Source organism: Ochotona curzoniae, unplaced genomic scaffold (assembly GCF_017591425.1).
Source record: "Ochotona curzoniae isolate NIBS_2020 unplaced genomic scaffold, NIBS_Ocur_1.0 scaffold_1037, whole genome shotgun sequence".
NCBI lineage: Eukaryota > Metazoa > Chordata > Mammalia > Lagomorpha > Ochotonidae > Ochotona > Ochotona curzoniae.
The window spans coordinates 22,896,406-22,924,049 of NW_024467083.1; the positions used below are offsets into that span (position 1 = coordinate 22,896,406).

Here is a 27,644-nt window from a genome sequence, read left to right on the forward strand (position 1 = left end):
GGCAAGTGTATAACCTACTTCCCAAATCCCTTGTTTGCTGAATTCTAGCTTGAAAAGGGGAAAACCATGGGTAAGTGCCTATTTATCATTACCAGCTGGGCTTGGCAGTGCCACTCACTGCTAGGACATGCTACCAACCAGAGCTGTTCTCAGGACACCTTCTTCCCCAACACATTTATCATTTCCATTTTTGCTCCTGGATACTTGATTTTTAAGCTAGGAGCATCACTTCAATCAGTATAGCAATAAGAGAGGGAGGCTTCCAAATGGCCTGTTGGTATAAATGTATCTTAAAATGACTCCCCAGAGTGGTTGTTGTTCAGCCTGGAGGTGAAGGCATGTCAGATCAGAGTGCCTGGGCTGAGTCCCGGCTCTCCCTACAGTTCCAACCTCCTGCGGATGCTCAGCCTGGGAGGCAGTGGTGATGGCTCAGGTGGCTGGGTGCCTGTCATTATGTGGGAGACTTAACTTGAGTTCCAAGCTCCTGGCCTTGATCTGGTCCAGCTGTGGCTATTTTGGACATTTGGGGAATGAACCAGCACATGGAAAATATCTCCATCGGACTCTTCTACCTTCCAAATAAAAATCAACAAATCAATAAATCAATCATTCTTTCCTTTTAGGGACAGGTTATTGATATGATTATGATTTTAGTGGCTCTTTCTTTTTAAAAATTTTTGGCAGCAGATAGTTTTGCATAATCTGAAAATAATTGTTCTCTCCAGCCATCCAATTGCCCAGAATGCTTGTCATTATAGTCAGCCTTCCATCTCCAGGGAGCCACCTGACCTACCAGAATCTACAGATGCTCAGGTCCCTTACAGAAAAGTGTTACACTATACTGATCCTATGCATATCCTTTCATGTGATTTAGGTCGTCTCTAGACCAATTACAATATTCCATGCAATGTAACTACTATTCAAGAAAAAATGATAAGAAAAATCTGTACATGGTAAATGCATAGTTGGTTTGTTTTTGTTTTTCTAAAGCTTCTCTGATCTGAAGTTGGCTCTGACTCTGCAGATGTGGAAGCTTTGGATAGGAAAGGACTCCTGTATACAAACATCTAGTAGGACAGGGCTCAGTGAATGGGAAAAGAGAGGGCCCGAGTTTCTCTCTAAATAGCAACAATGGAGAGCGACAACTCTCAGGGACCGAGTCTTGTGGTAAGCATCGCATGTGCCTTGGAAGCCCACCGAAGTTACCACTGCCTTTTGATGGCTTGGCCTGCTCTGGGTGGCATTTGCTAGCCATCATCTCTAACGTATTGAGAAGCCTCCATGCTGCACAACACCAGTTTCTCATTGTGATTCGGAAGCATCTGAGTCACTCCTTGACCCTTTCCGTCTGGATTCGCCCACACAGTCACATCCCTCACAGGCGACCCCTTCCCCAGAGGACCCCCTTGGAGTAGAAACAGCCACTGACTTTCACCAAGGACTCACCCAAGGCACAGCTCTCAAGCATGGTAATCTGTCTCTGCTGAAAAATCCGAGACACAGAGAAATGAAGTCCTGCACCTAGGATTGCCCAGGTGGTGGAGAGCAGGACTGCCACGGTCCTGGAGGCATCTGCTCCAACGAGGGCACCCCTAACTCACACCTGTATTGTTTGTAGGAACTCAGGATAGTGGCTTGCTTTGCCAAAAAATCTGTTTTCCTTCTTTGTGGCTGACTGTACTTGAGGTGTCTTAGAATGATGATTCTTATTTTCCTCTGAAGTTCAGAGTTTGCAGTCAGAAATCCAAGCCTGCCAACCAGGACTTCAGGTAGATCCTCCTACTCTTCAGTAGTGAGATCTGGAATTGTCTACACTAACTTGTTGTAAAAATGCTTTGAAGAAATTGTGTTAACACTGCAAGTAACAGAATGGACCTGTTATCCAGATACCATGGCTGTCAGGTACCCCTTGAAAACTGAGAGGCAACAAAATATTACCAGAGTGAGTCAGAGGTTTTAGAAAGGCAAGCCAGCCCCGAATGTTCACTCTTGAAACACTTTCCTTCCATGCCACTTGTGGCTACAGCCAAAGTCAGGCTGCGGGACTTGTAATTCAGCAGGGAGAGCCAGTTGCAGTTAGGTCGTGACCCTGGAAAGCCCAGGGGCTCCTGTTTGTGTGGGCAACCTCTTGATGGAGAAACCTGCTCACATCCTCTTCTCCCAGACATGACCTCATGTGCTCCGGCACACTCTCCACAGCCTTCCAGGGGCTAAGGAGAGACTCCCTGCTCTGTACACATAGGAACAAGACCCTCAGGGGTGAACCCAATGCTAGAGGCAGGTCAGACAAGGGTGTAATAGGAAGCAAGCCAGGCAGGTGTCTGGGATCTCCAAGACAGGTGTTTGTTAAAAGCTGGAATGAAGAGGGTAGAGGAAGCCCCGAGTCACCAAGCCCTGCCAGCTCCAGTCTTGCCAGGCTCTCCTTCCACTACCCTAGCAACCAGACAACACAGAGACCCGGGATTGTTCCCCAGGCCTCAGCCAGGGTCCAGAATTCCTTGTAAGGAGCCTGTTGGTGGCAGACAGTCCGGGCACCCTCTGTCCCTGTCCTGGACCCCGTGCCCAGGCCTGTGATCTGCTGCTTCCCTGGCTTGGGAGCCATGCTCAGATCCATATCTCAGGAAGAAAATTCTCCAACAGTAACGAAGGAGCAAGGGAACCAGGGAGGAAATCTCCCCCAAAGCAGAGATGACCCCTTTTACCAGAGTCACCCTCACTTGCCCAGAAGCAAGGCATGAGACAAGGCGTCCTCTAGGGGTTCCCTGCAGAGGTGGGACACCAGACTGGGAGGCCTGGCTTCCTGAAGCACCAGCTGGATGTGCCAAGTCCATTCAGGATACTCTCCAAGAAAGTGGTGATAAGAGTTCAATGGGCACTTGGACCTGGAACCTATTGCTAATAGAGAATAGTGTACTGGACCCATGGACATGGGGTATTTGCAAAAACTGGGTCTGCTTTATATGGTTTTCTAAAAGTTTCCTTACTATTTTTTAAATTATTTTTCCCACAATACAGTTTTATAGGTATAGGGCTCATCCCTCCCCCTCACCTTCATCCTTTTCTACCTCTCCCTCCCACCATTTTTCCCTGTATTATCTCAATTACAGTATTATATCAATCCCTCAGAACAAGCCACAGGCTTAGCTTTCTGCTATTTAAATGTATCATGATGTGGAAGTAAAGGCAAATGTAGAAAACATAGTAGAGTCATGTAGAGTTCTAAGATTTCTTGGGAGTCCTACTTTTATTCAGGAGCAAAGACATATATCGCAGAGTCCTGGGTCAGCTTCCTTTGCAATGTCCTCTGCTTCACACTGCATACTCTGTATCCATGCTTGCATCTTTACATAATGTCCCTCTTGTTTTCCATGCTAGAGAGAAGGTCTCTTTCTTGTTCGGAGGCTTCTTTAGTGAGGAAAGAAGTACCAACTTTAGTGAACATGCGTTTTGCTCTCTCTGTTTATCAGCAGTCATCTGTGGAGTGGAGAAACGGTCTGTGACATCATGGAGGCGTCTCACTGCTGCCATCCAGAGAGGCTGCCCTGGGACTCAGGGAACAGGCAGGCCTGGAGTCAGCCCACCTGCTTCCTCTGTGGAGCCCTACCAGGAAGAGCAGGGAAACCACAACAGACACCAGCTCCGGTTGTTAACAGTCTGGCCCTTCGTCACCTTCTTCTGCCTGTGCTAGGTTTCTGTGCTATCTGCCACCCTAGACTCTGTGCCCTGACCATGGTCACCATCACTGCCAGCCCCTGGTGAGGCTGATTTAGCAAGGAAGCCAGATGTGGCTGAGAAAGAACTAAAGTGGGAAGATCCACATCTGTGCTCCATGCCACCGAAGTCAGGCCCTGTTTGAAGATCATGATTTCCCCCTACTCGGGATTCACTTCTTTTTGGATAAATGAGTCTCCTCTATTCTGAACCCAGATAGTCTGAGAGGGCTGGTTCCCCTCAATTTGCAAGGGAGGCACAAAGCCCAGGCTGAAGTCCACAGTAACTGGCCACAGTGAGCAACCAGGATGGGTGAGTTGGGCTTGGGGCCCTACGTGAGCCTGCCGGGATGAAGGAAGCAGGTTCCTTCTCTGTGAGTACTTTGGAGATGGTGTCTAGAGCTACTGACAGCCACTGCCTCACCTGAAGGGAAATGTGCCTGAGACTGGAGCCACAGGACGGCAGGGCAGTGAGGTGACTGCAGACTTGATCTTGGCCACATCATGCACCTCTGAGCCTCATACCAATCCTGGACTCTTCAGGCACATCTGTTTTTCTCACGTTGATGTGAACAGGTTTCTGCGATTCTCCATACAAAGAATCTTGAAGGATATGTCCACAATGGGATACTATACACTAGCCCACTCTTCCAGTCTCACCCAATGTGCACATTGCTTTGGTGTAGATGAGAAAAGTCATAAGTGCTTGTGCAGACTTCAGCACAGGAATCCTCCCACTAGACTGACACTAGATCTGATGGTTGCCACACTAGCCGGTAAACACTGACATGTATGGAGGCTGGTTTGTGTCCTGTGTCCTGGCTACTCCGTTTCTTATTCATCTCTCTGCATGTAGCCTGAGAAGCAACACGCCTGCACTCATGTGGGAGACCCAGAAGAAGCTCCTGGCTCCTAGCTTTAGATCGGCTCAGTTCCAGCCCTTGCAGTCACTTGGGGAGTGAACCAGTTGACGGAAGGTCTTTCTCTCCTTCTCTCTGAAAATCTGATCTGCCTTTCCAGTAAAAACAGATAAATCTAAACAACAACAACACTGACATGAAGAAGGAGACTCACTTTCTCTCTTTTTTTAAGATTTATTTATTTTTATTACAAAGTCAGATATACAGAGAGGAAGATCTTCCATCCAATGATTCATTCCCCAGCCTGAGAGACTCACTCTCAAACATGGAGTCAGCTCCATTGCTCTGAGTGATGCATCACCATAGGGATGTATTCTGTTGAGTGAAGACCCATGGCTGTGAAACTGCTGCCAGCACTTGGCCTTTAGGACAGCCCTGGCTGCTCTCCTGATGGGCTTCCACCCATGGATTCCACACGGCCAGCTCTCTCTGAGCAGGGGCCACCTTACTTCTGCGACGCAGGTTTGCATTTGGAAATCGTGAATTACTCTCTCCAGGCTTGACTCTGCCTGCCATGCCATCTCTTACAATTTGCATTCCTTCTGACCCTGACTTGGATTAGGCCAGCTCAATAATGATCAATAATGTTTTCTGTTTTCCTGTCTCCTTCTTAATTCCCACTGCTGCTGCCCATATCAATAATGGGTTATCCCCCCAGCCCTCACTGCTCCCTGCCTATGCCAGCTTGTGACTCCCTCTTCCTCTACTGCTGTCCTTCAAATGCAGTGTGGATCATACCCTGCCCCAAGCTCCAAATCAACCCTAACATTCTTCACACTTACCCTTCTTCATCCTCAATATTCCTTATTTCTCATCATGCTCCAATCGGTCACACTCCAGGAAGGTCCCCATGCCCAGCTTGAGCTTGCTTACCAATGTCCTGTTGGAATGCCTGGTGCATTCCTGTCCCTCATCCTTGACCTTCCCCATAAAAGTTTTTATTGTAATTATGTTTAAATGTTCATGTATTCAGTTTTATTCATTTGAAAGGGAGAATGACATGAACATATAACACAATGCAGAGAGAGAGAGAGAGAGATTCTCAGATTCACTCCCAAAACACCCACAACAGCTGGGGTTAGGCCAGGCGGAAGCCAGGGGCAAGGAGCCAGGAATTCCACTGGGGTCTCTTTGATGTGACAAGGGGAGAGACCTGTCCCCCTACCCTCCAGATGCATTAGCCAGAACCCGGATCAACACTGGACTGCCTGATATGGAATGTGGGCATCCCAAGCACCTGCCTAACTTGCTGTACCCCAACCTGGCCCATTTTTTAAAATCACAATGTAAACTGTGAAGTCTTTTTAAGTTTCATCAAATATATTGCAAGTTACTTGGGAGCAATTACAGTGTTACGATACCGTGTGACCCCAGAGCCCAGGACTATAATTGCTATCTGATGAGTTTTATTTAGGTAACATTGTTAGATGACAGAAAGAATAGAGGCATCTCTTCTTGAATACATAACTGTGTGTACACAAAACCAAATTATTTTGGGAGATCCAAAATCTTAAAATAGCTATGGAGATGTTTCTAAATAGACATATGTTTATTATCACAGGAAACAGCTCCTATTAGATGTTTTTCTCATAACCTTGGCATTCACGGCCTTTAAAAAGGTTTTTCTAACTATTGCTGAAAATATCCTGCTTCAGTTCCAGAAATATTACTTTGCAGAAACTTTAAATCTTTACACCTCTAACTTGGCAGTGAGGATGGCGGTGGCTGGTGTCTGCAAACAACCTGAAGGTGAAGTGAACGTCAGGGGACTGGGTGTGTTGTCCTAAGTAGTGGTTCTTACTAAAGGGACCTCTTCCTACCAACCAAAAGGCACAAGTATAGCTTTTGCTGGAAAGTCCTAGGACTACACGTGGGGAAGATGAGACCAACAGAGCTCCTGGGCAAGCCTAACAGCCCACAGAGAGAGGACAGGCTGAGCGCCGTGTCCCAAATCCAGCATGCCCACATATCAGCAGCAATGCTATTGCTTTAGGGGGACTGATTTCATTTTGGGATAGAGTGTGACATCTGTCAGGAGAGAAAGTAAGGCCTCTTGGAATATCCCTTGTAGACAGTTGGGAAGAGCTGAACTGTAACATCCCCTCGAAGGAGTTTTCTGAAAATCGGCCATGTTCTCTGCAGACAAGGCAAAAGAAGGCTGCTGTTTGCCATGTTTGGCCTCCCTGACTGAGGTTATGAATAAGGCTCTCCTTGACTCAACTTAGGCCAAATCCATCTTTCCTTCAAGTCCTCTGCACCCTGAGGCCTGTTCCACTCTCTGCCTCCCAATGTGTCCTCCTTCCCCTTGACCTCAAAGTTGCGTCTGTACTACAGCACCTGTTGTGTGCTTGGGGCTGGCAGCTGTTGCTGAGTACAAATGTTTCCTTTGTATATGTCTGGGGAGGCCCAGGTGCCATGGGATTAAACCTTTGCTGCTGGTAACCCCGGAAGCAGGGCACTAAGTTGTGACTACTTGAAAATGGAGTGAGACACTGAGAAGACCAGATATGAAATCAGCAGTCCCTGGCATCAGTGACACAGAGGAAGCTGTGCTTCTCCTCCTGCCCTCCCTTCTGCCTGTTCTATTGCATCCCTTCCTGTGGGCTCATTGACCCCTGGAAGGAAATGTTAGTCAAGCATAGGCTGAGATTGACCTGGGCAGACTAGAGGCTGGCTCTAGCACACAAGTTGTCTTCTGGACAGGTCTTCCAAGCCAGAAGTCTCTCAAGCAAGAACACAGATGTTAACTTTGGAGGGAAGGGTGTGCACCACTAGGAAACTGTGGGAGTAGGAAGGGAGGTTTGCAGTGTGGAATATACAGCCAATTCCTTTGCATTTTGCTGGTCACAAAACCCCAATGCCATATAAGAATCAGCACTCTAGAGACCCAGGGGCCCCTCCTCCAGCACAGGTAAGAATATGGAGTAGAGCCAAATTCAGCAGTTCCCTTCTTGGCACTGGCTTAGGTGTGAACACACACAGCATTCTGGCTGACAAGCTGCCTGGGGAAAGGCACTAAAAGACTTCTAGAAAAGGCTTCACCCAATCCTGGAAAGGGCCAAGGAGGTGAAATGTCCTTCCCTTTTTGATGTTGTGGTGTGCAGATGTGAGGCTCGTGTCCCCTGCAGCTGTCTCTGAGTACTGAAGCGAGGTGTCTCAGGACACATCGAGGATGGTCAAGCAGAGGAAAGCAAAGAACCTGTGTCCTTCCAGGCTTCATTGAGCCCTGGGCTCACTCTGGAAATTTTTCTTCTCCAAACTTCATTTACCACACTGCTTCTAAAGAAATTTGTGTGGCCATTTAACAACTCTGGAGTTAGGCTGCATCTTTTTATGGTCATCCTTGGCAGCTTGTGTTCTTTCCTTAATGGAGCCCCAAGTAGCTGGGTGCTTTACAAACAGCTGCCCTGAGATTCCAGGGATGAGCAATGCGTGTTCCGTCTCATCTTAGTAGAGTTTCCATTCCTTTCTCCAGAGGCATCCTAGCAGATGTTCCTGCTGTTTTCCTTACAGGAGCTATGCGCCATGGGAAGTTCTGGAGGAAGGGATGGAGGTCAGGAGAGCCAGACTTGACAAGGACAGCATGGCTCTGAGGACCCACACTGTCCCTTTCCTGGGAATGATTCTGTGCTGGTGTGGATATTAAAGCAGCCAGGTTGTGGGTCCTTGGATGCAATGAATGGTCTCAGGCTTTATGAAATCAGAGTCCAAGTCTATGAAGCTGGACAGAGAGGGAGGGCCACAAGGCAGGGGTAGGAGCAGGTTGGTGGAAACTCGACTCTGGCAGCAAAACCCATCATGGGCTCACAGCACTGCCTCCATTCCTTCCTCCTGCTGGAGGAGGCAGATCAATTCCCTCTTTGCCCTTGGCCAGCCCTCTCACCCCTACCCTTCCTACTTATGCATCCGCTCCCACCTCTTGCTTATTCCAGAAAAACTAAGATACATACTTCCAAGTACTTAGGTGTTTCTCATCATTTTGAGAGTGCTCCCCAACTACATGATTTAAGACACAAGGCCATAATGATAAAACCCTAACTCAGCTGGGGCCACCTAGCTCTAGTGAATGACAGACCTGTAATATACCCACTTTACTCAAGCGGTAAAAGGGAGTTTTTGAATATGTGTTCAAAATTTTTTCAAGAGGTCCTTTCATGAAAGGAATAGAAGCACAACAGGTCCATCTTACCAGCACTGGCCTTTCTTGATTTTGGAGATTATAAGGAGGGACTGTGTGAAAGGCTTGCAGAGCTGGGGTGCAAGACCCTCTGTACCTGCCTCCCCTGCATAGTCCCAAGAGCCAGAGAGACTGCACAGAGGTTCAGGTACTGGTCCTGCCCGCCTCCCACCTGCATCTCTGTCTCTCTGCTTCCTTCAGAGAGCAGTCAGAGAGCAGGCTCTGCTCCAAGCCCTTGGGTGGCCTGACCTCGAGCTAAAGCTTGGGGAGGCAGAAATCACTCACCCATGTAGAAATATTCTGGGGACTGGTCCTCTGCTGATAAATCCTTTATGGTGCCTCCGAATCGAAACCATAGTCCAAACGCAATGACGGCTGAGCCTGCCAGCTGTAAGGCAAAGGATAGAGCATTTGCAATGGAAGGGGACACGTGCATGCAGACCCAAGAGCTGGTCTTGGAATGCCAAGGCCTGTAAGAGTCATCCCTGAAGAAAGCACCTGGAGTAGCCTCCCTATGTTACATAGGAAGAGACTGATGCCTAAGGAGGGGCAGTAATGTGCTTAAAGCACTTGCAGGGCTCCTGTGTGTTACTACAGTTGAGCTTCTTGTTGCCTGGACACCCTGAGGCCATAGGGCATGCACAGCACAGCTGGGAGGATTCCTATAAACTCCGTTCCAGCAGCAGGCTCCCATGGGAGGCGTGGGCCATGAAAGCGCTGCAGCTCCTCCCCAGTCACACAGGGGAAGAGGTGTCTGTGTCTTCACTGCCAGGTCACCAGGAGCAAGTTGAACTCGAAGACCTGGGGGAAACTCGCTGGGCTAAATTGGAGGAACAGATAGCAGCCGTGGGCCCACTCACAGCTCTCAGTGTGCATCCCCAATTAGAAAGCTGTCTTGGAGGTGTCTGTATTCCTGTCTCCCTCCAGTCCATTTGGCCCTTGCTTGCTACCCTTCCTTTCGCCCTACCCCACAATCTCTCCCACCCCAAGGTGGTTTTGTAGGCAGGGAAGGAGTCCTTTCACCTCTCCCCCTTCTTTTTGGTTACTATTTTGAGTTTCCATGGAAAGTGGGAAAGGAAAAAATAATTTTCTGAAAAAGCATGGTCTGTGTGGCTCATGGGCAGGCTGGCGCGGGCAGTGGCTGGGCAGGCTGGCGGCTGGTAGAGTCATCACCGGGCTTCCTCCCCTTCTCCATTCTGAAGGCGTTTGTGTGGCTCAGCACCGGAGATGGAAGCCTTTTTCCATAGCCAAAGGCTGTCCCTTCTGCGTGCCAGCAGGCTCTAGCCCTCCACAAACACCACTCTCAAATTTCACTCTATCAATCCATCAATTGATGTTTACTGGGGTACTGTCTGGACTTCAGGCACCATGGGAAAAGAAGCAGAGATGTAAAAATAGCCTCCCCATGCTGCCAGCACACCCAGCTTCTGCTGGATTGCCTGGGCCTATCAGCAGAGGAGCGAGATAGAGTCCAACCCTGTTCAAAGCAAGAAGAAGGTAGGGGACAGAAACCAGAGAAGGACAAGTGTCATAAGGAAAAGTACCAGAGTTAGGCTGAGAGTACGGGATCCTTGTCCTTTAGGCAGCTGCTTGTGCAGGATTTGCCCAACTCTGTTAGGGAGATCTGGCTGGAGTTACGTGGAGATATTATTTTCTCTGGACACCTCTGTCCCCTGGGGCCAGTGCCCTTTGTGGCTTGCCCAGAGAAGCTGCCTCAACTCAAAGAGCAGGAGGCCAAGGGGCAGAGTCTACCAGCTGGACTCTTCCATGTGGAATAACTAAAAGTTTCCAGCACTTAGCAGAAAGCACTAATTGGATAATGGGAGAGGCAGTGAAAGGAACCACACTCAACAAGCTTATGAAAGACTTATGCATGTTTCGAGAGGGTGGCGTGGCATGGCATGACATAGGAACCTATGGGAAGAAGTCATGTTAAAAGCATTCACAAGAGTGGGATTATAAGCCATTTTTCTTCTCTACATGTTTTCTAGATTTTCTGCATTAAGCATGTATTGCTCATGTAAACTGAAAAAAAAATCCACTGTTCTTCTGAAAGTATCACATGGTTGTTTCTACACTCAACGAGGGAAAAATGGGGAAAACCCCTCTGTGCCACACTTTCACTTAGGTCGGGGATGGGTGTTGGGGACGAACTTTGGGTTCCTTGCTGTCCCTTTCGGGAAAGAAACTGATGCCCTTGGTCAAGGCTACCCAGGAAAGTGTCCCAGGCAGTCCTACAGCCTCATCTCTGTGGCTACTTGGTGGAAAGAGAGTTTCCAAATACAAAGCAAAAAAATCTGTTGACAAAGGCACCAGGCCAAAAGCCAGCAGCCACCGAGCAGACTGTGGAGGAGGTGGCTGGTCCCAGGGATGCCCTACCACGAGGCCACATTTTTGGAATCTCTGAACACAAGCTCTAATTTATAGCTGTCTGGGATCATCCTCCCAGACGGAATACATTTGGCCAGTCCCTGGCACAGATGTGTTTGATGCATAATGGAAAATTAAAAGAGAGGTTGCAATTTAAAGCCATCGGGCAACAGGAAAAAATCTGCGCTTGCTCATCCACACCCCCAACCCCAAACCGCACGGGTTTCCTCCTAGGTCATGGAATTGTGGCTTAGCTGAATGTCATCACTGTGTGAAGGGGAATCCTCCCAGCATGCCACCGCTGGATGTGTGTAGGATACGGTAGGGGAGGACCCAGCCAGCCTCGTGTTGCTGTTGATGGGCAGCAGTGATCACCACTTTGCAAAGAGGCTTTGGTGGAGACCACGCAAGTCTTCATCCTTCTAAACTCACCGCCACTGTAAGGCTGGTGAAATGTGCTATATTCACTAGACTTTGGCTGGTCTACCACATGCCAGGAATTACTTGTTAAATGTCCTCTCCCATTCCAGTTTGGCCAGGAACAAAGAGAGAAGTCGAGTACCACTAAGTTCCTGTCAGGCTCAGTGTCGGCACTAGCAGGAGAGATGGCCTCCCCAGCCCCCCAGCTCTTCCATTCTTATACTTAACAGTACTATGCCCAAAACTCCCCCTGGTCACCCATTTTCTCTTCTTTCAATCTCAGCCACTCTTCTGTATTCAAATCCAACCTTGACCTCTTCCAATGTTAACCCAAGGAAAGAGCAACTGCTCCCTTTACTTCCCTTCTTTCCTTTGCCCCCACCTTAACCTCCTTTTCCTTCCTTCCTGCCTTTCTTTCTTGCATGTTTATCAAGTGTCATCCATGGGCCAAGCTAATGGAAAAGGCATGGCTCACAAACATGTTAGAAGAGCTCTTAAAGTAACTAATGCAGTCTAAGGCATTTGCATGGACTTTTTTTTTTAAGATTTATTTATTTTTGTTGGAAAGGCAGATATACAGAGAGGAGGAGAGACAGAGAGGAAAATCTTCCGTCTGATGATTCACTCCCCAAGTGAGCACAATGGCAGGTGCTGCGCCAATCCAAAGCCAGGAGCCAGAAACTTCCTTCTGGGTCTCCCACATGGGTGCAGGGTCCCAAAGCATTGGGTGGTTCTTGACTGCTTTCCCAGGCCACAAGCAGGGAACTGGATGGGAAGCGGAGCTGCTGGGATTAGAACCAGCGTCCATATGGGATCCCAGAGCATTCAAGGCGAGGACTTTAGCCAGTAGGCCATGCCACCAGGTCCTGCATGGATTTCTTGAAGAATGAATTAGAAGGTATTGAGCAGGGAGGGTTTGGAGAGAGACGAGAAACTCAGGCTGAGATGACAACATGGGGAGTGGCTCTGTTTGCTGACCCTGACACTGTATTGGGGACAAGAGTTCAGTTTGGGAGAGGCCAGAGGCGAATGCTGGATAGGAGAGCTGGAGCAGAGACTCAGGGCTCTGCATAGTCTGCCATCAGCTGCGGAAGCCCACAGCAGGGCTGTATGCAGAGCGGAGATGGCAGCCTTCATTTTAATGAGAAAAGTTATGACTATGAGTGCTGCATGGATGCCAGACACAGCAAAGGCCAGAGACTGAGGGTCAGAGAGAGGACACTGGAGACTAGCTGTGTGGAACCCTGGGAAATCAAGAACCACTAGACCAACTGAAGAACTGTGCTAACAGTTTCTGGCATCAGCACCAATCCCTATGCCTTTGGCAGAAACTTAACCAGAATGTCATCCTTTTTGCAGAAACGGACTTTGTCCTACAACAGAAGAGTTGAACCTCAAAGTCAATCATTTAAAAAAATCGTTGAGGATCTATTATGGGTCAGGAGTCAAGGATTCAGGAATGAGGAAACGCCATGCCTTCTCCTGAGAAGGTTCATGGAGAAACTTTGCACTGGTTGGTCCAGCAGGAGTTCTGTAGATAAGAACCCAACCAACACAGGATGAGCCTAGTAGGGCACACAGAGGGAGATGCCAGATAGCATCAGTTCTTGGGTCATCTTGCCTTTCCTGAAGACCAGCTATGCACAAGGCACCTAGGAAATGTGATGACATAGGTCTCTGAGGTTGCAAACGTGTGTCCACTATTTGAAAAGAGAAGTGTCATCCATTAGGAAATACAGCAAGAATACAGTGAAAGGAACAGGCAATGACAAACAAATCCATGCAAGTAAATAGGGGATCTGCAGGTATGGTTTTATTATGCATTTTCATGGGCATGCTATTCAATAGCTAACCACATTCTATGGTTTTTAGGACACAAAGTGACAAATTATAAGCAAATTTCCACAGAGAAGACAGTTTGTGGTGTTAAATTAGAGATGCAGAACACGGAAAGGAGACTTGATTGAAAGAGAATGGACAGAACATCTTGTTTAAGGAATGGGTATATGCCAAAAACGAGTCCCTTGCTATGAAGCAGAATCTGTTAATGGATTCCAATTCCATTTTTACTGTATCTATTTTCATTTCCCTGGGATTTCTGATGAAATTTCCCATCTTGAAGATGTATTTTTTTCCTCTTAAGTTTTCATGCATCACCAACATGGTCTCCAGAAAGGCATTAGCCCAGGTGCAGGGGTGGAAACGTAAAAAGGTGAAGACCACTCCTCACTCCGGCTGCTCTAGTCTGTTCCACACTCCTCCTGCTCTGGACACTCTCCGACACTGATCATTAAGGCAAGTCCATTCTCCTCTGCCACCTGCTGTCTAAGCCCAGCAGATACCCTGTTTTTGGGTGCCAAGTGTCACTTAGAAAAGTTCTAGATAGCACATGTGCCTATACCTAGGAGGGAGTGACAGGCTGGAGGGGAGACACATAAGCCACTAGGCCCATTCCTGCTCCCACAAGGAGGCCTCTGGCTGGCTAGCTCCTTGGCTTAAACAAGACACTGCCAGCTGTTTCCCACTCACAGCTTAGTTCTAAAGCCACTTCCTCAGGGAAGCCTATTCTGGCCTAGATATGTGCCTTCCTTTGTAGTTCATGTAACAGTTTCTATTTAAATATTTCAGTAACTTAGAAATATTTTTACTTAAGGCCTAAGCTCTGTGAAGGCAGGAACAGGAACTGTGTTGCTGCATTCCAAGCACCTTGCAGAGCAGGCTCATGGCAGACACTGGTAAGTGAATAAATGCAGGGTTGACTCAAAGCTGTCATTTTGGTGATGTTGTAAACTGAGGTTGTCTCCTCACCCCCAAAGAGCCCTAATGTACAATGTGATGGTATTTGGACATGAAGTCTTCTGGAGATAACTCAGTTTATGTATGCATTTATTCATGTACTTGAGAGGGCGAGGGAAGGAGGGAGAATCAGAGAGAACTTCTATCTGTTGCTTCACACACCAAATGAGTTTAACAGCTCAGTCTGGCCCAGATGGAAGCTGGAGCCATTCACTCAGTTCTGCTCTCCCATATGGGAGGCAGGGACTCAGCTACCTGAACCATCACTGCTGCCTTCCAGGATCTGCAGCAGCAAGATGCTGGAGTCAGGAACTGGAGCTCAATATCAAGCCCAGGTCTTCCAGGGTGGGATGTGGGAGTCTTAATCACTGGGCTAAACACTTAACCCAGGTTATTAGCTTTCGATGAGTCTGCTGATGGGGCCTTGGTCCACTGGGATCTCTGCCAGTATGAGAGACACCAGAGAAAGAGTATTTCTCTCTCTCCGTCTCTCTGACATGGCAGAACACAGTGAGAAGGTAGCTGGCCACCTGACAGTGGTCCAGTAAGAGCTCCTCAGAACCTGACCTTGATGGCCCCCTGACCTCACACTCCCCAGCCTCCAGAAACAAGAAAAACAAGTCTGCTTTTTCAACCCATCCAGTCTATGCTTTTTTATGCTAACAGTTCTTGTGGACAAGCTTCCTCCCAGCTCTTCTAGGGAAGACTTCACAAAGCACTGTTTTAAATTCCAGCTATGAAAGATTGCAAGTACTTTGGAGGGCACTGTATCAACAGTGTTGAATACAATCAGCTGGACACTCAGAGAAACAAGGCAACATTAGAGCTTGGTGGTGTCAGCTCTGTGGTTTTCTAGGCCTGCAGGTCTATGTGTCATGCACCATGCATGAACACAGGGAATAAACCTCTGCTTGCCTTTTACTGACAGGAGTATGCGAATACCTAACACAACCACAGCAGTACACATGTGAACTGTACTCCAATGAAAATGGAGCAAAATCAATCATAAGTGTTGCTTCTTTGAGATGAACACCACCTGCACACACTGCCAACTCCTCTGCAACTCTCTTCTCTGAGCTGGAGTCACACAAAGTGAGAAACGACTTTTCAGCCCTATGATTTTCATTTAAGGCTTTTAGGCGAATGCCTGCTCTCGGTGGCACTTCTTATACTAGATGGGATCGTGGAATGAGCACTCACCGTTCTTGATTGCATTGCAAACTGCATTATGCTATCGTGAGGGTAATGGAGCCTCTTCCTTTCAGCAGCCCAAAGTCAGAAGCACATTTGCTTGGGAAAATGACACTCATTGACTCAAAGAGGCAAATCATCTCCCAAGATCTTCATCCTCTCATACTGTGAGTACAAGGCTGAGATTCGGATGGCATCCTCGCTACATGGAGGATTTTGTCAGAGAAAATGCAAGAGAGGAATGCTATATGACGTTCCTATCAACCAGTCTCCGCAGGGACTTTGCGGCCCTAGAATGCACATCAGAAGCAGGCATGACAGGACCGCAGCAGCAGGTGATGCGGACAAAGCTGGGAAAACACAGAGCACCTCTTTCAGACACTGGGTCTTAGGTATCCGTTCCTACTTTCCTGATGCTGCTTCTAAGGGCCACGCTCATATGGAGAAAGGCTTCCTTCAGGTAAGAGTGTATTTCACAATATTTAATTCCTTGCACTGATGGGAGCTTGTGTTCTGGTCATCTTGGGAGTGAACAGGGGGTTCTACTTGTACATTGTGCCATAATTTCTTCTGTTTGCTCAGACTGCTCTAATGTTAACTTGCCTGGGTCAGCTGACATTGGTGGGAGACAGTTTAGATGTCCCAGCAGAACATAAATGTAGCAGAAGAAAACCAAGCTGTATGAACAGCTTGCTGCAACAGCAGAACAGACACCCTACATGGAGACACTGGAAGGTGTGCTGTGTTCACTTAGTGGTTACGCATCGTGTCTTCCCTCTCAGAAAACATAGAGGAAAGAAAGGGAATATGGAACCGCAAGAATTAGAGGAAAGATGATGACTGTGTAGTTTTCTTTAAATAGCAAAACAAGTGTTACAGACAACTGGCTAACAGTTCCGGTGAGCAGATGGCTTTATCAAATGAAGATTAAATACACACAGAGCGAAAATCCAACCCACCGAGTCTGAATTAAACTCAATGGATGAATCTTGGGAGAACAAAAGTGGTTTTGTCTGAGGTCTCTGGGTTTGCTCGGTGAAGCATCCGACTGAGTCTCATCCCCAGTTGGGTCTCTGAACACAGAAACACCATGGGGGAGATCAGCAATCACTGTGGCATCTCATCTGATGTCAAGCTTTGCATAAGTGAAGACAAGACATTAAACAATATTCATGCTGTAGCCAAATACTTTCCTATGCTGTCTTAAGCAGGATTCTTAAATATTGACCAAGAATAATTACTTTCACCCTATTGTGGTTATTACAGAGGGACAATGGTAGAACAAATATATTTTAGGTGGGGCCTGGTGCAATAACTCAATTGGCTAATCCTCTGCCTACAAACACAGGTATCCCATAAGGGTACTGGTTTGTGTCCTGGCTACTCCATTTCCCATCCAGCTCCCTGCTATGTCCTGGGAAAGCAGTGGTGGACGGCCCAAAGCCTTGGGACCCTTTACCCATGCAGGAGACCAGGAAGAGGCTCTTGGCTTCTGAATGATTCAGCTCTGGCAGTTGTGGCCATTTGGGAGTGAACCAGAAAATGGAAGATCTTTATCTCTTCTTCTCTCTGTAAATCTGCCTTTCCAATAAAAGTAAATAAATCTTAAAGACAATATTGTAAGTACAGCTCAGGTTAGACTGAAACAAGACAAAATACTTGGCTTAGTGAGAATTTAGCCTGCAGGGAATCTGGAAGAAATCATGAGTCTTGCTTGGTATTCTCTAGAGAATCCTCTTAGCAACTCTACTAGAACCCGTTGGCAGTCAGGCACTGGGGTCTTGTTGTGGGGGTGGGGGGGGGGGTTGGCGGCGGGGTGTGCAGGAAGACCATGTCAGCCTCCAGGATGGGGAATAAGTGCTTCTAGCACATTCTGGCCAGGCCTAGCCCTGACTTCTTGGGAGGATTTTCCCATGCCTGCTGAATCCCTCTGTGCCACAAGCAGACTCCTTCCCAACCACCAACCAGCATCACCATGGGAGGGCAGGACCTGGCTCATATTTTGAAACCTTTGCTAACTGCTCCTTTAGGCATTTCCTCTCTTCTGAGTGTCCAGGCTGAATAGCAATGTTTTTTTTTTTTTTGATGGAATCATAATGTGCCCACATGTGTGGCACAAGAGGTAGACTGGACAAGAAAGGGGTTCTCAACATCTGGGTTTGAATCAGCTTCTTCATTTGACTAGCTCTGTCATTTTAGCCAAGTCACTCATCTCTTGACCCCTGGCTTCCACATGTACCATCACAGTGACTCCTTTGCAGGTTAAATGCCCTAGTGAAGCACGCTAAAGCAGTGAAAGCACAGCACTTCGTGTGATGTTGGCAGATTGGCTAATGTCATGTTCTAGCCAAGAGCTTCATCTTTTTCAAGATAGGACAAACCCCTCCCAGGACACCAATAACTTAGCTGTGAAGGCTCTCCTAATTTCTGTGTTAGCTCTACGTTCCGTTTCCATGACAGCTGCAAGTCCCTTGAGTCTTCTAAACCATCTATACTGGAGTGTCAGTGGCCTTTTATAGAAACTATGTCCCCCTTCTTTAATTTTAGTGTCTCAAAGACCTAGTGAAAGAAGAGAATTAAAAGACGTATTTGTGAAAGACTAATTATATTAAGACAAAAGCTGGCCACTAGATCTTTCTTCAATGATGAGAACATCCTCCTCTGGGCTGGCTGGCAGGCCTGTATGTGGCCTCTGCATACCTATGGCTCTGAGCCTTTGATATACGACTAGTGGGCCTGAGGAGCTGAACAGTACATTTCATTTAATTTTATTTCTTTGAATTACGATTTAAACAGCTACATGTGATCATAGGGGAGATGCAGTGTGGGACAGTGCCAAGCCTGGAAGTCCCATGTTTCCCAGAGTTCCAACCTGCTCTCTTTGTTAGTCTGTACACATGGAGGGTCTAAGGGCGCACACACAGAGACCTGGCTCTGTTTCCTCAGCTGCACACTGGGAAGGAGGGCAGCCTCCCTCGCACAGGCTTGTTGAGAGGGCTGCAGGAATTAATATCAAAATGTCTGTAGGAGAGCAGGCTTCAGTTCGTATAAAGACTACGACCGTTCTTGATGTTTCTGCTGCTGAAACAAACTTTTTAATCTCTCTTATTCTTTTGCATTTTCCTTCTGAATGTCCTCTGCCTTAAACAGATCTGTAGCGCTCTCAATATCTCTCCTGCTTCTTCCAGATGTTGCAATATTTGATATATCTCTTTGCACCTACGTTTCTGAAATGCATCAAGGCTAAACCTGACACTGGATATAAACTCCCTGGTAATAGATTTCTCATTTCCTAAGCCAGTAGCATCTATTATATCGTACAGCCCACATATCCCAGAAAGCTAACAAAGTGAGGAAGTTGTATGATTTAAAATCAGAAAACCTGGGCCATACCACCTGATGTGTGGCTTTCTGTGTCCTCATCTATAAAATGGAGACTTAAACTATTTCATGGGATTGTTGTGGTTCTTCATGAAATGGGGTAATGCAAATGAAGGTGTTTTGTAAACCAAAACAATTTATGTTAATCAGCTTTGTGAATTTTTCTCCCAGTCAAATCCAAAGATGATGAATACAGATCAAAGTAAACCCTGTGATCTTTATGATGTGCCTTCTGTCTACCTGATATTTGCATCGTACTGGTCTAATTCTCCTTTGGAGTTCTTATCTTTAACCTCTTTGTGATTGTGACATGATCTGTTTCACTGGCCAGAACAGAGACAACAGCCCTGCTGTGACATTTACTGACAATATTAAGGTTAGGGGATCATTTATGATTGGAGACCTAAGATGCTTCCTAGATAGTATTCTAGAATACCACAGTGAAAATGTAATGGGCAACAGACAGGTGGCTTCCCAGTAACTCTAGAAACTATCAACTATTCATGTAAAAAAAAGTTTAAAACAATAATGGTAAAGTGGCAATTGGAATTAAGACAGTCACCAAAAATAAGCCACGTCAGTAAGCTGGGAGAGGAATGGGGAGCTCCATGCCAAAACTGGTGTCATTGGTGAGCCTCTGACCTCTCCCAGCCATATTTAAAACAGTGACTGTTGAAGTGTGAGCCTGGGCCAGCAGCACCAACAGCACCTTGGTGCTTGTCAGAAAAGCAGAGCCACTGAACCAGAATGCAGAGCTGAACACAACCCCCGACAGGCTGTGCATGCTCACCCATGTCTGAGAGGCAGTGGTCACCAAAGGTTCTCCACTGCCTCCCATGGCAGCCCAGAATCAGGGCAGAAACAGCAGCTGCTGCAGGTCAGAGTGCACATCCTATTCTGGAGCCATGCTCAAGTTTTCTAGGTGCTGAGGGATTGGAAGAAGGGGGTGTCAGCACAACACATTTCTGCTCTCAAGGAGCAAGATGAAGAAGGGAATAAACTACAATTAAAGGCCAAAGGAAGGTAAGCAGACACAAGTGTCTTGAGATCAAGGACTGTATTTTAGCCATCTTTGAATCCTCAACACTTAGCAGAGTGCCAGGCACACAGGAAGTGGTCAGCAGCATACATTTGCTCAGTGAACTTCGCACCCTTCTAAGCTACGAAACTCTTGTTACTTTGCTTGTTGCATTCAATACAGAACAGCTGCTACTTCCTCCTGACCGATATGAGCCCCTTGAGTATAGATCAGACTTTGTCACCTATACTTTGCGTGGTTGAGCATGATTCCTACCAACATGAAATTGAATACTCATTGTATGCATATGGCATGTTGTTAAAACGCATACATTAGCTAATTTTATAACTCAAGTTCAAGCAGGTGAAATAACTTGCCAAAGGTCCCCTAGGCAGCATGCAGCGGAGCCAGGATAAACCCAGGCAGGGCGATGCCAGTGTCCACCTCCCAAGCTCTGAATTCCTGGATCTCAACTGTCATGCTGTAAGATCTGTCTGAGATCTGCAGAGTATTGGAACTAAGGCTCTTGTTCCTCTGTACTGGTCTCTGTTGCAGACCCCTAACTGGTCCTAGCAACACTGGTTCCCTTCCTTCCTCACTGGAAAAGGCTGGGCACTGTTGAGTTTTCACAAAAGTCAGAAATGGAAACTATCCAACAATGAGCCTAAGGAGATTCCTATTTGCCAATGGAGGTGGAACATTTTTATTAAATAACACTGCTTAAAATTTATGCTATTTGAAAGGTAGAAAGAGACAGATAGAGAGATTTCCTATTTGCTGATCTACTCCCCAGATGCCCGTAATATCCAGCCTTGACCTAGGCCAAAGTGGGGCACTAGGAACTCACTCCTGGTCTCCTACATGTGTGGAGAGAGACACAAGGGCTTGAGCTGTCACCTGCGGCCTTCCAGGGTGCGTAGTAGCAGGAAGCTGGAACAATAAGCAGATAGATACAGGATGCAAACTCAGGCTCTCTGATAACGGACACAAGCATCCTAATTGGGAACCCCTGAAACAAACACCTGTTTCTTTGGGTATTTGTTTTTAAAGAATTTATTTATTTATTTATTATTCTTTATTTTATGACACAGTATAACAGGCACTGGGGTTTCCCCTCCCTCCCTACCCCCATTATCTTCCCCTTCAGTCTTTCCATAGTTGTCTTTCGAGTTTACGTTCAGCAGTCCATTATACTGCCATTGGGATGTCTCGCAATCATGCAGGGGCTTATCTGTCATGTTGCTGTGAGACCATCCTTGTATTTAAAGCTAGTCTTTCTGACAGGTAATGACTCTGAAGCTGCTGTTCAAAGTAAGTTTGGGCAGGAGGGAGAAATGACCTCTCTCCTCTTCCTCTGAGTCACTCAAGCCCGTGAGACACTTTCTCTCCCCAAAGCACCTGACAGGCCTCCCCTGGTGAAAACCCAAGGCCGTCTTACTGGAGCACATCGTCCAGCTGGCCATATATGGGTCCACAGTGAGCCACGCCTGCTTCCTGTTGGATGGCAGCGGAGCAGTGCAGTGCAGCACAATGATAGGAAAGCCCTGAGCACACAACAATAAACCAAGGAACAAACAGCGCCAGGCTTTTCTTCAAATGAATGTATGTGGCTTGGGGGGGTTGTGGTGTTTTATTTATATTGCTATGCAACAGAGGAAAAACATCAAGGTGATTTCAATGAAAGGCCCAGACAACCGCCCTGCTCTCTGACTGCATTGGCCACATTTAGATGTGACAGATGTTGGGAGGGGCTTCATGGCAGCCTTCAACTGTGTGAGCAGATACTGAGTGGGGCTGGTGGCTAGGTTTTGCTTTTGTTTTGAAAAACTCAGTGGTGAGGACAGCCGGCAGCCCCAGGGCCAGGAGAGCTGTGCTGGCTTTGGAAGGAGCCGGCTGAATGTTTACAAAACCAGGAGCACAGCCTAGGGAAACTTAAACCCAGCTGCCAGAAGGAGGCTGTGAATCGATTTGTCAAATCGCAAATCACAAAACACGCCCCGTGTTCCCCACCTGGCCTCTGTGCCTGTCTGCTGGTGAGTGTCTGGTGGGAGAGGAAGTGCCCCAGGCACATGAGTAACAGGCTGTGGACAAATGCTGCACTCTCTATCACAGCAAGGACTGTCCCTCCAGTGTCTTTGGCTCTGGGACCCTTCCCCAAACTTCCCACACAGCCCTCCAAAAAGGAGAAAAAACAACTTCAGGAATCAGGGTGTCAGGTCTGCTGGGTGACCATTTAGGCAACACCTTGGCTTTCCCCATCATGATCAGGTACCTGCTACAGTTGGGTCCTGTGGCTGTGGTGGTGTGGTTACAGACTTGGGATGGCTCCTACACATGCTTTGTTCCTTTACTGCTGTCCCCTCCCCCAACAGGTATGGAAGGTCCCCGGATATCCCTAAGAGGATTCGTGCTATGCAAGGAAAGAGCAAATAGCTGGTAATTGAAAAGGCAGAGATGGGACCAATCTTCCAGACAGAGTCAATGATCTGCACAAATCAAGAAGGCCAAGTTTTCCAACCCAAGGATTCATAAATTCATTAGATAGATATTTATTCAATGCCTCCTAGGTGGGGGCTAGGCACTCTTCCAGGTGCTGAGGATACAGCAGTGGACAAAACGAAATTTCTATTCCCAGGAATGTTTTACATTCTAGAGCAGAGAATTCACAAGGACAAATGGGAAGAATATGTTATGTTATTGTCCAGCGAAGATGAGTTCTAAGTCATTTAGCACACCTATATACTACTCCACACCAAAGGAGTTGGAGGAAAGAGAGCTAACATGATGGGTGCTTCCTATGTGTCAGGTTCTGAAAATGGAAAATAATGGAATTCTGAGCAGGTACTGTGTACTACGGTTACAGGCAGGTAATGTCAGATACTTTGTACAATTCCCTTTAATCCTCTTGACAGTTTTGGTACCAACAGAAGAAAGAATAGCTCACTCCAGCACACCCTGCTTGGGCTTTCTGTTCTCTAGCCTGATGCTCCTGGGTCAGATGGTGGGTTCACCTAGCCGTGGCTCTGCTCAGCTGCTAGGGGCTTACCTTTGTCCCCAGATCATCCCACTGGTCCCTCAAGGACATCCGGTTGGCTTTCCCTAGGATTCTGACCCTTTCTTCATTGGAGCACGTGCGGAAGGGCCAGCACTTACTGGCCAACACTCACTCTAAGTGCAGCTACTCAAACATGACTTCACTACCACGTTCCTTGCTGACTATTTTTATGGACAACAGTGTGAACGTTGTCTCTAGATGCTATGCTATGTTCTGTTGTTCTATACATATCAGTCTTGCTTCCACAACTGGGTTAGTAGCCCAGGGAACAGTTTCTGACATTTGTAAATTATGAGTTGCCTGCTAATTGTATAATAGAGTGGTTCTTAAACTTGATCATGGGTCAGAATTCCCTGCACTGTTGGTTAAAAACAGATTGCTGGGCTGAGAAGGCACATGTCTTACAAAGTCATGGAGGAAGCATGGAAGAGGCCAATGCCACAGGGTAAGGAATCACACTTTTGGGAATCCCTGGTTAACTGAATGGACTACAGTGTTGAAGAGCTGGTAAGCTGAGTTGGAGCCCTAACTCTGCCATGGGCCGATTAATCTAAGGGAAGCCCTGCTTCCTTATTGTTAAAAATTAGGGATTTTAGTGGAATGCTCATGACGACGACTATGAGGATTATGTGTAATAGTGAAGGGGGTGAGCTTCCTTCTGTCCCTGACACGCTGAATATGTTCAATACATGCTTCCAGTTACGCCTGGAAAGACTGGCTCGACATCAGGCCCTGGATAGGCCCAGAACCCAGCCTCGGAATTCCTTCTCAGACTGTCCAAGTAACGTCTTTGGAACTCATAAGCAGTGAGCGTGAAGGGTGTCACTACAGCATGACATCTATTATTAATGGCTTCTGAAATTAAAACAGGCTACTAAAAACCACAACACAGAGGGTTTCCGGAAATGGCTCTCCCCACAGCATGCTGGATGTGAAGCACCGAGCATGCATAGACCACGTGCACTTCAACACTCAGGGACTGCCAGAGGGGCGCCTCCTGTCTGCTTCCCCTGCTGACAGCTGTGGAGGAGGCGCCTGGCCTCAGAAGGGCTTGGGGCAGTTGGAGATCCCAGGACTTCCGGCCTAGCTGGCTGGCAGGCACAAGTGGGGCCCACCATTCAATAATTAATTAGTTGCAGCCGTGCAAAGACAGGGCTGCTCCTGCCTAGTGGCTTTGAAACACCCGGAGCCCTGCTGCTTCTCAGGGGCTCTAAGAACCTCTTCACCCAAGGAAGACCTCAAGGAGATCCTGCCACTGGCTGACACTTTCTTAAGGAGGCCCAAGAAGGGCTCTGCTGACAATACCATTTTCAAACCTTATTTTACAGTTCCTGCAGGGCCTGGGACTCGGTGTCCTGGCATCTGGGGATGGCCTAGCCCTAGTCATGTCCCAGGAATATAGGAGACAGGAGGCACAGTCCTCCCTCTCCACGAACCACGAATCCTGGGAATGGATTCAGTTCAATAAAACACTGCAAACTTGAATGAGATCATCTCTGGGAGGCTGGGGGCTGGGAGGACATGTCCCTTGGGAGACCCCTCCATTCTCCACCCCCCTGCACACACGAAGCACCCACCACCCCTCCCAGCCAGCAGCACCCTCCCCTGCAGCTCAGGAAAAGCACGACCCTGCCCCCATCCATCACCATTTTCACGCCTATCCTGGTTCCCTCCACAAAATCATCCGAGCCAAGACGGGTGCGTCCGTCCACAGGTTTGGGAAGCAGTGCCACCCTCTATCCCTAGAGCAGCCCCGGGCCAGGGTGTTGCTTCCAATACCCAGCCAGGCCGGGCACCAGCAGGATTGCAGAGAGAGAGGGGGTGTGCACAGGCGGCCAGGAGAGAGGCGGCCGCCCTTGGCCGGAGCCTCTGGAGGGGAGCATCAGCGGGGTCCCAGCACCTGGCGTCTCTGCTATGAGACACTCCAGGCAGAGAGGGCTTCCTTGCGCGGAAGAGCCACGCCGCCTCTCCCCTTCTCCCGTTTTTCCATCCTTCCCCTTCCCTTTGTCTGCCTTCTTTTTGCCTCCGCCGTCTGAACCCGTTTCCCTCGCCCGGACCCTGGCTCGGACACGGCAACGGTCAGCACCCTGGGGGATCCCCGGCCCCGCGCCCGCCGCCCTGCGGGGACCCCTGCCCAGCCCGGCCCTCCCGGCTCGGCTCTCACCCAGAAGAGCAGGTTGAAGCCGAGCAGCAGGTACTTGATGCACCGCAGGCCCCCGCGGAAGCGCCCCATGCTGCGGCCCCGGCGGCTCCCGAGTCCCCAGGCCCGCGCGCTCCGAGCGCCAGGAGCGGCGGGCGCCGGCGGGGAGGGGGCGGGGCGGGGCGGGGCTGCGGGGGGCGGGGCGCGGGGCCCCGGGCGCCCTGGCCAGCTGGGGCGGCCAGCAGGGGCGCGTCTGCTTCTCCCCGGCCCCCGGAGCAGCCCCATCTCCCGCCCTGGACAGCCCCCTCCCGGGGTCTGGTGGGTGCCCTGGGTGCCCCGGGGGAGGACTCAAGCTCTGCTAGGAAAGGGGCGTCGACCGGGGCTGGGACACCCAGACACTGGACTGGCGCCCTGTGCCGGGACTCCCTGGAGGCCTGCGGTGATGGCTGAGGGATGAGGACGCGGCCGCGGTGGCCATGGAAACCCGAGAGGGCGACTTGGGTGCGGAAGAGAAGGGAGACCTCAGCTTGCAGCCCGGCGTCCAGGTCCGGAGTTCGGGGCGCCGCGCGGGCGCGCAGGCTGCGAGGCCGCTCCTGGGGACCCTCCCCGGCCGCTCTCCGCCGAGGCCTCTTACCTTAATAGGCAAGGACTGAGAGAAGGCGCGGGAGGCGCTGGCCCGGCCTGACAGCTGTTGCCCCGCCGCGCCGGCCAGCGGAAGGGAGGCGGACTCCTCGAGCTCTGATGGGAGTATTGGAAAGCAGTCAGGATTGGGGATCTTAACGGTGAAGTGAAGAGGAGAGAAAAGGGGGCGTGTTTTGTTGTGCTTTGTTTTCATTAAGTTGCCTGCTGGCAGGGAAATGAGGCTCCCACTCTCGTACTATCTACAATATGTAGTGTCAGACACTGTGCGGGAGACAAGAAAGTGTGAAAATCAAGGAGCTTATGTGGTAATTCAGATGAGCTTTAAATGCCTGTTACAGGTCATGCTTGTTAGTAAGCCACAGGGGTACAGTAAGGAGGGGACAGCACCCTGATCTCTAGTGGCAGTCTGTAAGTACTAAACTAGGGCAAGGTGGGGGGAGGGGAGTTGGGAGAGTATGTTGCATTGACCAGGAGAAGTGTTTAGGTCTGTTTTCTGTTGCTACAACAAAACCCACAAGGCTGGGTATTTGTAAAGTGGTTTCATTCTGCTCAGTGGTTTGGTAGCTGGAAGAGCACCATCAGGAACCCCAACCAGGTTGGCCAATGGCCTGGGTCCCCTCTTTGGTGCAAAAAAAAAAAAAAAAAAGCCACCACAGAGCTAGTGAAGAAAGCCAGCGACCAGGGATGGGCTCACCAACTAGGAAGCACCAGGGGCAACCCCCTTAATCCCCTCCCGGAGCAGAGCCAGCGACCTTCAGGAGGTACCACCTCTTTATTTTGAATTTTCAATTATTTGTCTTCATTCTGAAGCAGCTCTTAGGCCTAGGGGGGAGGGCAGCTAGAGACCCAGCTATTTGAAACATCACCTGCTGGCTTTCCAGGTACACATTAGCAGGAATCCAGAACCAGGAATGGAACTGGGACTTGCCAGACACACTGATATGGGATGTGGGTATCAGAAAGAGAAGTTTTGACCATCAGGCCTCTTATAATTCCATATCACTCTCACCGTCATCTCACTGGAGACCGAGTTTCCAATGCCTGAAACCCTGGAGGACATGCTCCAGTCAGGTGTAAGGCACAGAGGAAAGCTTTCCTGAGGACAGTGGGTCTGTGTGCAGGAATGAGGCAGAATGGAGGACCACAGCGCAGACTACCGGCGTCAGCAAATGCATGGACCTAGCAGGAGCAAGGCCTGCAGGGAGCAGGTGGCACTGTAGTTAGCCAAGGGAGCAAAGGCTTCTGTGGAGGTGGGGGTGGAGGGGTGAGTCTGAGTCATAAAGGTGGAAGAGCTAAATCACAGCTTGCAGGGAACAGACCAACTGCACAACTGCGAAGATCTGTGAGCTAGTAGTTTTCAAGGGCCCAGAGCACTGCATGGCGCAGAGCAAGGACGGTGTGAAGGCTGTTTGTCACTGTGAACAATCAGCTCTTCAGGTGCCGCTACGTTGCCATCTTGGTGTACAACAGTGTCTTGGGATGTTTGCGTGAATATGTAGTGGAGTTTATTTGTAAAAGTAAATAAGAGGTTAAAATAAGAGTGCCAAATGTTGGTAATACGCAAAAGTAGAAATCTATGTAGAAAGAGGCAAATCTACTACAGTCTAACAAATTATTCTGTTATCTATCACCTCTGTTCTATGATAAAAGAGAGGAACTAAAGAGGAGACTAGATGCATAGTAGGAATCCAATAAATCAACTGAATGAACAAAAATGATAGACTTAAAGAATGTTGCTGGGAGCCAGATGTGGCTCAACAGGTTAGTTCTCTGGCATCCTGTATGGGTGCCAGGTCATGTCCTGGCTGCTCCACTTCTGATCCG

General features: G+C 48.6%; 1 protein-coding gene across 3 annotated transcripts in view; it reads right to left on the reverse strand.

Annotated features, from left to right (window-relative positions):
* The window catches only part of TSPAN2 (tetraspanin 2), a 42,351-nt gene extending 17,057 nt beyond the window's left edge, over positions 1–25,294 (reverse strand). For all 3 annotated transcript variants that reach the window (XM_040998909.1, XM_040998908.1, XM_040998907.1), the window contains exons 1-2: positions 25,203–25,294; positions 9,093–9,195 (exon numbers count right to left, since the gene is read on the reverse strand). In XM_040998909.1, coding sequence (XP_040854843.1) covers positions 9,093–9,195; positions 25,203–25,271 — 172 coding nt within the window. In that variant the 5' untranslated portion in view covers positions 25,272–25,294. The remainder of the gene's footprint in view (positions 1–9,092; positions 9,196–25,202) is intronic.
* Positions 25,295–27,644: the final 2,350 nt, after the last annotated feature.